Source organism: Aphelocoma coerulescens, chromosome 11 (genome assembly GCF_041296385.1).
Source record: "Aphelocoma coerulescens isolate FSJ_1873_10779 chromosome 11, UR_Acoe_1.0, whole genome shotgun sequence".
NCBI classification, from domain to species: Eukaryota; Metazoa; Chordata; class Aves; order Passeriformes; family Corvidae; genus Aphelocoma; species Aphelocoma coerulescens.
The window spans coordinates 13,920,860-13,935,287 of NC_091025.1; the positions used below are offsets into that span (position 1 = coordinate 13,920,860).

Below are 14,428 nucleotides of genomic sequence, written 5' to 3' on the forward strand. Positions count from 1 at the left end.
AGCTCTGAGAGCAGAGTTTACAGCAAATAATGGAGGCAAAAAATGTATCATATAAGATAGACAGGATATATTTCAGAGCACTTTAGTCTGTAAAGTTTTGTTTTTTATTACTTCAACTCTTTACATGTTTGTTATCTGTAATTAAAAATGCTCTGGGTGATATGATCTCCTGTCACCCCCATTCCTCCACTTGTTCCTTCACAGTGTTCAATACCATAGAAAGTTCCTGCTCATAAAATCAAACCAGAGCTGGAATTAGCTGCATCTCCTGCTGCTGCTGGGACTGGGCTGCTTTTGCCAATGGCTTTATTCATAGCTTTCCTTACAAAGAGAACCAAAGGATGGGTAGAGATTGTTAGAGAAAAGAAAGAGTTTTAGGTTTAACTTCTTTTTCCTAATCTTTCTAAAGGAGCCCATAATCTCTGCTGTCTGCTTAGCAGTTTTAATGCCATTATGAACTGTCTCAGAAGCTATTCCTGTTGCAATTTTTAATTATATACTGATATAACTATATACACCAGGGAGTTATAATATTATATTTTTATGGGAATCAATAACTTAACACAGGTGAGAAGTAAATTGGTTCTGCCCCAAATAGCATTTTGTTGAGAAAACATGAATGTAAAAATGGGTTCTGAAAACACTCTTGAGAGTTGTTATTTTCTGTTCCTTGAAACAATGTTCTTGCCCTTACTCTGAAAGTAAAGAGCATTTTCTGTCTGAAAGCTCATGTTTGAAGTGCTAAAAACCAAAAGGATAGTCCCACCTGCTCTGTGTGTTCAGAAGCATAAATCTAAAGCTGAAATCTAATTTAAAGTTCTCCGGTTAAGCAAAGCTTTTGAATTAATATATATGAATTCTTTCTATTGTAATTTTTAATAATGAAAGGGATTTTAGTGCTTAGTTATGTTGTTTATCATTGTTTATCACCTGTTTTACTAAATAGTTCCAGTAAAAGCTTAATACATTTTGAAAGACCCATTTGAACAGAATAAAGTCACAATTTCTTGTTATATGCATATTTCTTAAAAATTTACCAACACAAATTAGCTTGTTTGGAACGTATGAAGTCCTTTTGTTTTGCTTAAGTTTTTCAGAGGAGGAAGTTACTATTTCATGTAACTAGCACCAAAAATTTGTGAAAGTGAACTGCAGGCTCCTTAGTACTGGTGCTTGTACCCATGTCTGTGTTATAAAAGCTAAATCATACAGCTGGGCAGTAGATTATTCCATTTGCTATAGGACAGTCCTAATCCCAGTTTGACAAATCTGAATACCTCATGTAGAGGGCTTCTCTACCTGAATGAAAAACTTATGGGCAGAAGCATGAAACGTGTAAGATTTTGTTTTCTTTTTCCATGTAGTAAAGAAATAAAGCTGACTATATCCAACTTTTTTGTATAAAATTAGGTTTGTGCATACTAGGAGTATTCTACAGCTAAAACTGTGTAATTACAACTAAAAAATTGTAAATAATGTTTTTAATTTTGGTTTTAAATACTTTTTTTTTCTACCAGTGTTCAATCTGTAATGTAAATAGAGGAAAGTTCTCTCTTACTTTGCCTTAGGTTTTATAGCATTTAATGTTTTTAATACAGTTGCTACATTACCATTCTGTCAACACACTGCAAAGCAGAGATTTTTAATGCAGCAGATTATTTACATGTAGATACAAGCAGGCACATTCATCTCCAAAAGTAACTTCTGGTTAGAGTATATGCACAGACACCCCTGTTCTTCCACATTAATGAAAACATTTTTAGGCATGTTGGTAGTGTACACATATATGTTGTAATTGACTACTGCCTTGTCCATAGTGATAGTGTTTATAATAAGGGCACTTTCTCCCACCTCCTTTATTAACTTAAACTTCTGAAGTGACTGTGAAATCAAGCAGTAATTTAATGTTGCTTGTACCCTGCTGGCTTCTCAAGACAGTCAGATGCTGAGGGTTTTTATTCTGAAATAAAGCCCTCTGACATTAAACAGAAAGGTCAGATCAGTCATTAGTGAAATGAATGCTCCATCTAAAAATAGTACCATTTTTTATAACACTCAAAAGTGACAGAAAACAGCAAGGATCATCAGAAGTAAACTTGGAGCAGGTTCTTTATAGTTAGGTTTTATTGCAATTTCTAGTTCTACTAAGTAAAATCAGTGGAAGTAGGGTGAGTTTGTAATAGTGTCAGTTTTATATACTGTTCTGATTAAAAGATTCATCAAAACTAGGAGCCTGCCAGGGATGGGGCAGCCACAGCTTCTCTGGGCAACCTGTGCAGGGCATCACCATCCTCACAGGGAAGAATTCCTTCCTTACCTCTCACCTAAACCTGTGCTCTTTCAGTTTAAGGCCATTCCCCCTTGCTCTGTCTCTGCATGTCCTTGTCCAAAGCCCCTTCCCAGCTCTCTTTATATTCTGGAAGGGGCTCTAAGGTTTCTCCTCTCCAGAACAGCTCCAACTCCTAGCCCATCTCCCCAGGAGAGGTGCTCCTGCCCTTGGATCAGTGTGGTTGCCCTTCTCCAGGTGCTGGGTTCCCAGTAGCTGATTATCTTTAGTGCAGATCTGTGGTTCCTGAGCCCCATGGCACAAGTGCCATGCTCTTGGTGCCCGAGATGGGCCACTGTAGACATCAGTAGGTAGGTAAAGCTCCTTTAGATATAGTGCACAAGCATTGCCAGAAATGTAGCTAGTTCAAGATGGGGTGTACTGTGTTCAAATTACAGTGTTAGTATTTATGGCTGCTTCTGGGGTGACTTGGACAGTAATACAGGATAGTTCTAAATGCACTAAATAAACTCAATGCAGTCTAGCCAGTCAAGTTTTATGTTGCTTTTGGGAGAACTTTTTCAATCTTCAGTGGACCATATGTTGATACAATGTCAAAATTCTCTGATCCTATCACATAAAGATGGATGGAAGTGCTGTGGTTCCTTTATAACAAGCTTTAGGTTAGAGCTTGGAACACAGTACTTGAATAGGTTCCCTTTTACAGGCAGGAACATACATTCTAATAATCTCTTTCCTTTTTTGTAAGAATGAATGCTGAATTCAGTGTTTTTCCATATATATATTAGCTGGTGACCAGATGTAGCAGAACTTGGATAGCAGCATCTTATTACTAAGCCAGTTAAATTATAGCCAAATTCGCTCACCAACTCACTTTTTAGGGTAAGTTGTGAGTAAAATGCTAGTACACAGTGGTTTTGTGTTGCAGCATTATCAGATACCTTCTGTATTAAGTGTTTGGTATATATTTAGGCTGATTTTCATTATTGTAGATCTAAAATGCCAGGTAACCTCCGTGCTTCCTTATTGTATTCACAGGCTGTTGAATTTTGTTGATGAATATTCAAATTACTTATGTTGTATTTATGCTAATCACTGGCTGTTAAATCCAAAATAGGAAAGTGTATTTAAATGTGAACACACTTTACTTTGCATTTGTTTAAGAGAAAGGTTTTCTCTCAGGCAGTATTGGGTTTTTGCTTCTACTTAGCAAAAGGCCATTCACTTCGGCTGTAGGTGCTGCATCTCAGGAAACCTGCCTGAATCTGGCATCGAGATCTTCCACCATCCCAACTATCGAGTCTTTTCCTTATCTTTGCTCCATCATGTCACAAATTAAGGATGCAAGAAATGCCCTGCAGGCTTAGTCTAGTGGTCCATCCAACTAGCTCAATATTCTTTCCCTGACAGTAGCAGCAGGAAAGTGGATTTCTTTCCTCTTCCTGTTTAATATTTCCATTTGTATATCTACAGAATCTACAATTACCATAGGGCTGTTAAAGGTACCCACTTGTTTTTAGCATCCCTTCATGTACCTGTTGTCTAGTAAAACCATCACCTTTGTATTCTGTTAGTAATTGCTTGTTGAGCTCCAGATTAGTTGATTTTATAACTTCAGATTGTAAATATCTCTCACTGTGCTGTTGTTAGGTTCATAAGAATTTGAACACCCCTCAATACCTTGTCTGTGCTTTTTAAATGTAGAGATCTTTATGGAATAGATTTTGTTTCTTACAGCTGAAATTGCAACCTGAACTGCCTTCCAAAGGCAATGTGCAGCATATCTATACACAAGTGACTTTTGCTGAGCATATGTAATATGATAGGCATTCCTTGGAGGAAAAAGGGACTGAGTATTCTTGGTATAGCCAGAAGCAAAAAGTGTAGAAAAGATCTGTGTCTTCACTATTGTGTAGCCCCAGTACTGATCATACAGATATTAATGCATTTGTTGGCTCGATCTGTTCTCCTGCAGCTCTTAGATATTTAAGAATTTAGTTATAATAGATATGGAAAGCCGTAACAGTGAGGTGGGAGATATGTCATGGACCCCATTCCTTTGGAAAGGAAAGGCTCACTTTGCTATGGCTGTTAGATATTTATATTGCACAGATTCTTGTTTCCTCTTTGAGATGCTCTTGGAGTTAAAAACTTACATAGTCAAACCAGAAAGAATCATAAAGTAAGGTAGGTTGAAAGTAACATTTGGGAATTAACTAGTCTAGAACACTGTTCCAGACAGGACTTGTTTTTTCTTACACATTTCTTTCACAAACTTGGGAGAAAACACTTGTAATTCTGAATTATACAAATCTGTGAATAGTTCCTTGGAGTGTCTAAATTGCATTACCTTTTTTATACTGCTGTTGCAAAGAAATGCTTTTGTTTTGTTTGGTTTGACATCTCTGACACTCTTGATCAAAATGGAAAATTACTTGTAAATAGTAACAATTTGATTTGGTTGCAGTGCAAGAGAGTTTAATCCCAGAATCATGCATGAGCATTTCAAACATGTAGCTTCTAAGAAGGCTTAAGGATAAAAAGGAGGACAATTGTCAATAAGGTACCAGTGGGATTGGTTCAGAGGGCTCTAGAGCTAGAGGTGGTATTGCTGTACCTGTATTAAGTTGTCCTATGGGAAATCACAGCTTGTTTCTTTATGTAAGAGCAGCGTGGCACCAGCTCCTCTGCACTATTTTTAGATTATTTGCTCTCTTTGCCTGCCTTTGCATTTTGCCAGTGCAGTGTGATATTACAGCAGCCTTGGAACGGCTCTGCTGTGTTGGTTCTGTTCGTTCTATATAATCTTGTGTGCCTTGAGTTAGGAAAAAGGAGACATGGAGAGGAACAGAGTGCAAAAGTAATTTACTGACTTTGGAGAGAAACTGGTTTGGGGGAAAGAGTTTGGTACAAAACGGGAACATTGCTGAATGTAATCATCCTTAAGCTGCTGGAGAGAAAGGCAGTGCAGGGTCCTGCACCTGGGGGGAACAACTCCAGCACCTGCACGAGCTGGGGGTGACCTGGAGCAGCTCTGAGGAGAAGGGCCTGGGGGTCCTGGTGACAGCCAGGCTGTCCATGAGCCAGCACCGTGTCCTTGTGACCATAAGGCCAATGGGATCCTGGGGGGCTTTAGGAAGAGCATTGGAGCAGGTCAGGGAGGGTCCTGGAGTGAGGCCAGTGGAGGGTGACAAAGATGATGAAGGGACTGGAGCATCTCTCTGATGAGGAAAGGCTGAGGGAGCTGAGCCTGTTCAATGTCAAGCCTTGATCTAGCATGGTGACACTGGGTGAGTTATGTCTGGTATTGGCAGCCATGCCACTTCGTCTCAGTCTGGGATAGAGTCCCAAAATATGTATAAACAGTGGGAGTGCTGAGTTACTGCTCCCCAAGATTCTCCTCTTGCACAGAGGACTGAGCAGAGAGAGGACTGACTCAGCAGTGAAGGTGGGAGGTCAGCTCTGCAGTGTGAGATGGAGTCAGAGAGGTGCTGGGGAAAAGTTACACTGCAGACAGAATGGCTGTGAGGGTCACCCAGCCTGCCCCAGCTGGGGATCAAATGCTCATCGTTTGCTGGGTATTTCAATAGAACTCTTCAGAGCATGTTGTGGCATAATCCATATGCAGCAGAGCCCAGAGTTCATGGAAAATTTCAATACCAAGTACAGCAAGGACAACCCTATTTGAAATAATTATTTAAACCTCAAAAACATTTTTCTAAGATGTAGTGGCATTTTGGCCTGTAGGAAAATTAGTTAAAGCTTCTGTTATTCCATCTTCCTCTTTTTCCTTCCATGAATGTTTTGGATATTTTAATATTTTTCTGGTTTATATCTGATAGTAATCAACAGTATTGCACAAATTTCCTTCTAGATGCAAAGTTAATATTTGAAAGTGTATATAAGTTTTCTAACTTACATTTATGCTGTCTTCAGATTATTTTCATTATTTTTGACTCTCCTTCAAGAAGTCCTTAAGTATCACTCTAATTCATTCCAAGCGTGCTATCATGCTTTTCATGCGTGTGCTGTAAAGGAAATGGCCATTTCACATATTCAGAGGAATAAAATTAAATGGTAGAGCTTTTAAGCTGTGGGAGAGAGAAATCAATAAGCAAAGTCTTTGTTGGTTTTTGTGTGTATGTGGGATTTTTGTTTGGGTTTTGCTTGTTAGGTGTGGGGAGGTTTATAGTTTTGTGGTTGCTGTTTGTTGCTGGGTTTTTTTCCCTGGAAGATAATATCCCTTATTGTGCCATTTGAAATTCCCTGTACGGCCAGCCATCTACTTATTCCATAAAACAGTTTAGGGTAAAGCATTAATATTCTCTTTTCCTTTTTTTTTTCCCCTGCAACGTAACCATTGTGTTCTAGCTCAAAGAATGGCAGTTGAAATTGCAGGGAGGAAGGAGACAATGAAAAACAAGTGTTTAAAAGAGTAGTTTTCTTAAATCTGGATTTCCTAATACTAGACTTAATTTTTTCTTATTCCTCAACCTCCACTTTTTTTTTCTTTTGAATAAAGGCTTTTTCTTTCCATTTTCCTGATTTGGGGACTTTTCTAAATGGTGGTGAATAAGCTCCTGTTTAGGCCTTGCCAGATAAATCCTTTGAAGCTCTATTTTGCACTGTTTTGATGTTTGAGAAAATTTTAGTGTATAGGAAGCCAGAAATATTTCTCCATCTGCTTTTCTTCTCCTGTCAATAGTGTATCTGTTGCTTAATTCAACATATCCCAAATAAAAGGCTAGTTTATATTTATTGATATTTATTTAAACAGAAGAGTACAAGACAGGAAAATAGTTTTGAGGGGTGTGTTTTTAATCTTTCTTATTTTATATATTTACTTCTAAACATCACTGGAATATATTTGTAGCTTCTAAAAGGTAATATTTTTTAAATTAAATCTGTTTACTAATTGATCAAATATTTTTGCATGTAGTCTATTGTTAAATATTTTATTTCTCTTAAATTTTCTTACAGATTTGTTCCTTACCACATCACCAAATTCCAAAACCATTCAGTTTGAGACATGGGTAAATAAGGTAAGAGAAAAAACACAAATAACCATTCTGTTGAAACACAGACAAGTTATAAACCCCAAAGAGTCATCTTGAGACATTTAAAGTGATTTATAGCTAAGAGACTGATCAGTTTGGTTTTATTCTTGATGTCTGAAAGATTTTTTGTTTTGTTTTGTTTTGTTTTGTTTTGTTTTGTTTTGTTTTGAAAGTAAGCTTTGTTAGATACATGACTCCAGGTCTTGGGTAAGATTTTCTGGGACAGAGGCTCAAAATGTTGCTTCTGACTGTTACAATACACGTGCAAGTTACATTTGAGGAAATTCCTGTTCCTGTGTTAACTAAATGTCATAACTGAAATTCAGGTTGAGGAGTAACAGATCAATGGATTAACATTTATTTATTTATTGAGATTCTGCTTTTGTATTGCCTGACCTGGCCAGGGGCATCCTTTGTACCTTGTTATCCAAAATGACTATAGCTAAAAGTTCACTATTTTATGATAATAGAAAGTGCTTAATGTGTTTCTTATTAGCTAAGGAATGAGTTTTTGAGGGTTTACCTGAAAATGCATCCATCCTATCACAGTGAGTCACTGTAGAACAGAGTCTTGTCTGAGATAACGTGTAGGAAGGAGTAATGAAAGCAGTGAGTCATGGATCCTGCACTTACAGCTTTAGGTAGACTTTAAAAATCACTGGCTATTAAGTGTTTGTAAGTACACAAGGTGTTTGTCCTGTCTCCCGTTAGTGGGGGTCTTTTTTACTTTTCTTGCAAATACTAGACTCGTATTCTAAATATTATCCTTTTGTATTGATAGATTTGCTTATCTTTAGAAAGAATTCTGTTCTTTGGAATCAGTCAACCCAGTAAAATAAGTCATACATGTGAAATGCTTGTACATGTGTATGAACCTACAAATACCTTAACTGATCCATTAAAAGCTGTTAAATTGCTCTTTGTAGAAAAAAAGTAGTTCCCTTCACTGATATTTGCCTATACAAGATAGGCTTTTGGGGCCAGCTAAGAGCAGGGCCTCTTCTATTTCACTGCATGGAAATGCAGCCATTTTAATTTTTCTCATTAGAATCATTATAAATTATTTGTCAAGGTAAAGATATATAGTCAGACATCCAGTACAAACAGTACTAACTGTGTCCAGAGTTGCATGGAAGTCTACAAACTAAATATGACATGAGTCATGTTGGATATGGATAACGGTGCTCTGTTCCCAAGCCTTTGGCTCCCTGCCTTCCTGGGCATTTGTGGCAGAGCACTGTGCAGGAGCTGATGGCAGTGACTGGGGACGTGGGCCTTGGGTCATCTGACATGGCTATGAAAACTCAGCATCTTAAAATGGGTTTGTTCCAGCTGTGATCCAGTTCTGTGATAAACAATGATCCAGCACTTTTCATCTTTCTGATGGTATAATGGACTATTACTTTCTGTAGGCCTGGATTTTAATAACAGATAAGTAAAACAAGTTCTAAGCCAAACCTAGTATTAAATCAGTTTATTTCCTAATAGAAGGCAAATCAGGACCCTATTTTTAACAGATGTGTAGGTGTGTTGTTATATATTACATATGTCTATAAATTCACGTCAATATGCAAAAATGCACAGTAGTATTCATAATCACTTAATTATCATTTAGATAATGTTGCTGAAATAATCCAATCTCTTCCTCATAGCACAGCAAAATATATGGAAATTGTATCTGAATATTACTATTGCTGGATTTCCATAAGAATACAGGAAGGCTTAGAAATGCAAAAACTCAGTCCTAATTTTTGAAAAGTGCAGGTTTTTTCATAGCTGAGATGTCTCTTATCTGCTAAAGCCCTTCGTTAGTAATCTGTTTTTTCTTTGGTTCAAAAGTCAGTTTTTATCACTTAGTCTGCAATTCAGTCTTTCCATCATCTTTGTCCTGTTTGCTAGGATGGGAACTTCTCTAAAACTGGAAGAAGTAAGGAAATGCCCAGTGGTGCCAAAGTCGTTGGACAGTCCGTGTTTGCAGATTTTGGTGAGTTTTCTTCTTTTACACTGTCCTGAGTGTTGCTTTCTCATGTTTTGGTTAGGTACTCTACACTGGAGAACAAATAAAGGTGTTTAGCTCTAAATGGAATTTTTATGTTTCTCTACTTTTTCTACTTTAATGTGTTTTGTCTATTTGTAACTCTTGAAGTGTCTGGGAAAAATTATTAACAAATTCAGCTTTGGTTTTCCCAGTGCATTCTGCCTCACATGTAGCTAATTTTTGTTGCTTTGAGGTGCTTTGTTGCTTTAAACTTAATTTTATCAAACATTTAATTTGTCGTGATTTTTGGTTTTTTCTCTAATCTTGTTCAGGAAACATTATCTGACTAAATGTTTCTAAATTCTTCACTTGTATGAACTAATAAAGACAAAATACAAATGAAATAAAATTACTTGAAGAAAGATTGCTGGAACACGGTAAAATCTTAATGGTTGTAATTGAAAATTCTGGAAGGCCTTTGGACAGGAGAAAAATTTAATTTATATGTAAATCTATTTTTGCAAGGGTTAGTGAAAGCCTGTATTTTTCTGTTAGAATGTACCTTTCCAGTCAATTGTGGCTTATCAATGTGTGTCATGTTACAGAGAATGGGGCATGTTAGTTTTGTAATGCAAAAAATACTATTTTTCTGTGCACTAACAATTTTCCAACCAGAAGCAAAGTGTTGCAGGCCTGATTCTGCTGACATAATTGACTGCAAATAACTGCTTGAAAATGTAATTTTCTGTATTTATTCAACACACACGTTAACAGAGACTGAGCCTGTCTTTAAATGTTGTCAAATGGTAGCCTTGCTTCAGCATTTTCTTTAAAAATTTATTTTAAAGAAAATTACAGTTTTTAAACTTCTTAGACCCAGGGTGTGACTCACTCTATGCTGCCGCTTACAAGTGTTTTGAGGATGGCATGTGAATGCAAGACACCTCTGCTGGATGGGTAGTGGTCCTTAGATGAGATCTACAGGGAATGAAGTAAGGTAGAACCTGAACTGTGCCCTAGGCTCTTCTGTGAAATGTTTATTACCCCATTTTCTAAAATCTTTGACAGAGTTTTAATACAATATTTTACTATTTATCTTCAAGTTTGAATACTTATCTATATGGTATATGAAGGAAAGAATAGAATAGTACAGTTTTGCAGTTAAAAAAAACTAAATGTGCTGGGTCTTTTGTAATCATTTTCCAAGCTGATATTCTGAATAATGTGTCTTAATAGGTACTAAATAGAAATTTTTTTATAATTTTTTAACAATGGCAATGTGAAAAGCTATCTTAATGTAGGATAATTTTATGTTACGTGGCTAATGAGCCCAAATGATACATCATAATTTTAGAAATTTGTAGTAATTAATGGAATTTTAATAAACCCTGGGATAGGTTTGCAAAGAGAAGTGGAACTGTTCCAGTGCTAAAGTTGAAATTTTGAACATGCAGCTAAATGGAGTGTGCAGCACTATGGCAGGGCAGTGGTTTGGTACAGCTGAGGTTGGGAGAAACTGCAGCATCCCAGGGGCTGCTGGGCTGGAGTTCCAGCACCACTTGTTTAATGCCCTGCTCTGCTAATTATCATCAAATTCATAGGCAGAGCACTGCTGTGAGGCAAGGTGGAGCAATCTCTCTAGTAAGGGTGAATTTCAGAGAGCAAGTGTGTGCAGGGATGTAAAAAATGCCTGCAAATCAGTGTAGAGGGGCAGCGGATCTGCCAGAGCAGGGAGAGGCTGGGGACCACTAGTGTCACCGTGGAGGAGACACTGACCTTCTGAACTGGTTACTCTGAGAGCTCTCAGCCCCTTCACCTCTGAGAGCACTCAGATCTTGCCATGTGAGGGTCCCACTTCCTTGTCATGAGCAACTACATACACACCTTCATTCCAGATCACTCCACCTTAGCCAGAGGGAAGGATGGGAAAGGTCTCATGGTGTTTCTTGCCCATAAATTTTTCTAAGTGAGTGAGAAGATTGCTATAAATGTGTGCTTTGATAAAGGAACAGAATTCATCCTGACAACTATGGAAATACTTAGAGCTGTGATTTCAAACCAGGGTACAAATTGAAGAAGAGCATCAATTTTTTTTCCCTTCCATCTTTCTAGCATCAATTTAAGACACTTAATGCAACAAATAGTTACTTTCTCACTGAACAAAGTTAAGGATGTTGAAGTGAATATGGTACTAAAGCAGCATATGAGTAATGAAGGGATATAATCCTAAACTCCATGTTCTTTATGAAATGCAGTCTGAAGGAAGTTGAATAATATCCCACCATCCAAAAATCATACTTAGACCATAATAATTGGTTGTGAGAGTGGCTGTACAGTAAATGCTAGGAAGATAAAAAGCTTTTAATTTTCATTCTGGTATTTTTTTGTTCTGCACCAGTCCAACAACAAAGGAGAAAAATCTCACATTATGAGTATAATGCTCTATCACAGTAACTGCATTTGTTTACCCACTGTGCTATGTCTGCTTAAGTACTTCAAAAAGCTGGCTTTGAGCATACAGCTGCATGTACTGAGCTGGAGTTAAAAGACAATGCATTATTAGAAATGGATTGTCAGACTTGAACCTCTCCTGTTTTCAGTTTTCCATTTCAAAAATGACAGAATAATGATTGCTGTAAGTCAAAGAAGTTAAGGTATGATGGTTTGCAGTTTGGAATAATTTGTCTATCTGTAATGGGGCCTGGTTGGTTGCACAACAATCAAAATACCACAATGAAATGGAAAATGAGATGTGTTAGAAGATTGTGCTGCCTTCTACCTAGGCAGGTTTTGCCAAGCTGTGTGTGATGTGGAATGTGCTGTACACTCACACTCTGCTCTGCCACAGGCATCCTCCTCTTGGCACTGGGACGCAGCCACTGGCACTAGAAATGTTTGAAAGGCACAAGCCTCTGACATTCTTACTTCTGGGTTGCCTGCCTCTGTTTTTCTCCCCCTTCCTTGACATTTTCTGTACCTCAGAGCTGATATGCCAGCTTTGCCATTTGCTACAGGTCTCAAAGGGTTCTGTATCTCTGTGCTTTCTCTCTGCCACTTCTCATGAACTTAACCTTGTGCATGTTGGACTCTGCAATGGTGTCAGGTCCAGACGTGAGCTTGGGGCTGTGCCACTTGGGCTGCTGCCTTCCCTCTTACACCCACCTTTCTGTGCCCTGTTGCACTCCTGCAGTGCAAGATTCTGATTTACAGATCACACCTGCATCTTAGCAAAATAAGCATTGTTTCAAAAGGTCACTTGGTCTAACATTCTTTCCTGCTTCTGAAAATTTTATTTGAAGTACCCTTTCCAGCCATGAGTATTTACCCGTCATTTGAAAAAAGGGGAGAGCTTTGTATAATATTCTGACTGAGAACTTCCAAAAACAACTAATTTGGGGTAAGATTTCCTTTCTTGAACTATGCAGGTTGAACAACAGCTATCAAGTATAAATTATTTGGATAAGTGGAGTTGGAAAAAACAGCAATTAGGTGACTCATGAGAAACTGTCACAGATGTTGGTATAATCTTAGTACCAAGTGTTCTTGAAGTACTGAAAAAATAAAGATATATTTTTTCATTAAAAGAATATGCAAATGTATGTTTGTATGTATCTGAAAGTCTACTACAATTATATATATATATGTATGTGTGTATATTTTAATGGAAAATTACATAGAAGAATGTGTGGATATATCAATACATTTATGGTAATGGAGTAGACTTTACACTTAATGTCTAAGTTGGAACCTCTGTAATAAGTAGCACTCCCCTCTTTTACATGATAGCAGTGATTCGTACATTAATCTGGCCAAAGGACAGGGAACAATTGACAGATTTGTATTGCCCTTTTAAAAATGAATCAGAAATGCTTTTTGACGTCTCTTACAAATGGCATTTCAATTGATTAAGGTGAGCAGAGTTGGGCGCTAGAGGATTCTGCACTTATTTAGCTGGCAGATTGCTCCAAACAAGTAAGAGCTCTTCATTATTACTTTTTCTATTCTTTTCATGTCACTATGGTAATTGCAGTGCAGTGGTTGCTATAGCAAAAATGATTAATCCTGCACTGTTGTTATCTGTGAGCCAGCAGAGGATTTTTGTAAGATCTGCTTGTACTGTCTTTAGAGGAAATCATAGATGTTGTCTAGAATTCTGATAAATACTTGCAAGTATATAGAGAGTTTTATTAATTGTCACTTAAAAGACTAGGAAAATGTTGTATTTTTAAAGAAATTGAAGGATTTCAATGGGACAATCTGAAAATGAGTGATTTTTTTGGGATGAGATGAATGTGAACCATCTTTTGGACACAGAAACCTGCTATTTTCTTGTTAATTTAAAGATTAATGACATATGTTTTTAAAGTAGTGAGTCAGAAATGATTAGCATTGTGCTGATTATACAGTCCATTAATTCATTTCTATAGGAAAAATTGGTGTTGTAATTGCTATTTAACTATGATTGGTTCAGTTGGATAGGGAGATTGATAGATCATCCGTTGGTATCTGAGATTGTAAAAGTTTGATTAATCAAACTTTTGATTAATCAGTCATTGATTTTGCTTAGTTAGGGCAAAGAACTTTGTTGTCGCCTGTATTTAAATGAGAGTAAAAATAGCTTTTTGAAATCAAACTTCATCATGGTGTCCTCATAAGTAAATACAGCACAACTCTTCCTTTCTCTTGGTAGCATTTAGTTAACTCAGTCCTTTATTTTTTAGTCACCACTTGGATTTCTTAGCTGCTGCCCTTTCCTGTCTCTAATTTAATAAGTTTGTGTTCACCCCTACTATGCACACTTGCTTGCTTTTTGACCAAACATGGGTTGGGTTTGTTAAAGTTCTATCAAAGTCTTTTAGAGACCTGAACTCAATTTTTTCTTGTATTTGAAATCCAGTTACCCTACTAATAATCCTAAGAGAATCTTCTCTGTTCTCCCCCCTACCTAGCAATTGAACTACTTCATGTATGTTAACTACTTGTATGACATGTGGTAGTAATTATCACTTTCCTTGTAGGAAATGATAGCTCATTATTGCCAGTTAATTATGTTTAAACAGGATAACATAGTGCCTAACCTTTGGGGGTTTTTCAGCCTTTCACTGC

The 14,428-nt window shown here is 37.2% G+C and overlaps 1 protein-coding gene across 1 annotated transcript in view; it reads left to right on the top strand.

Moving 5' to 3' along the window:
* ITFG1 (integrin alpha FG-GAP repeat containing 1) overlaps positions 1 to 14,428 on the top strand; it is a 72,169-nt gene that overhangs the window by 14,106 nt on the left and 43,635 nt on the right. The window contains exons 7-8 of the mRNA XM_069026767.1: positions 7,268 to 7,329; positions 9,244 to 9,328. Of these exons, the coding sequence (XP_068882868.1) occupies positions 7,268 to 7,329; positions 9,244 to 9,328 (147 nt within the window). The remainder of the gene's footprint in view (positions 1 to 7,267; positions 7,330 to 9,243; positions 9,329 to 14,428) is intronic.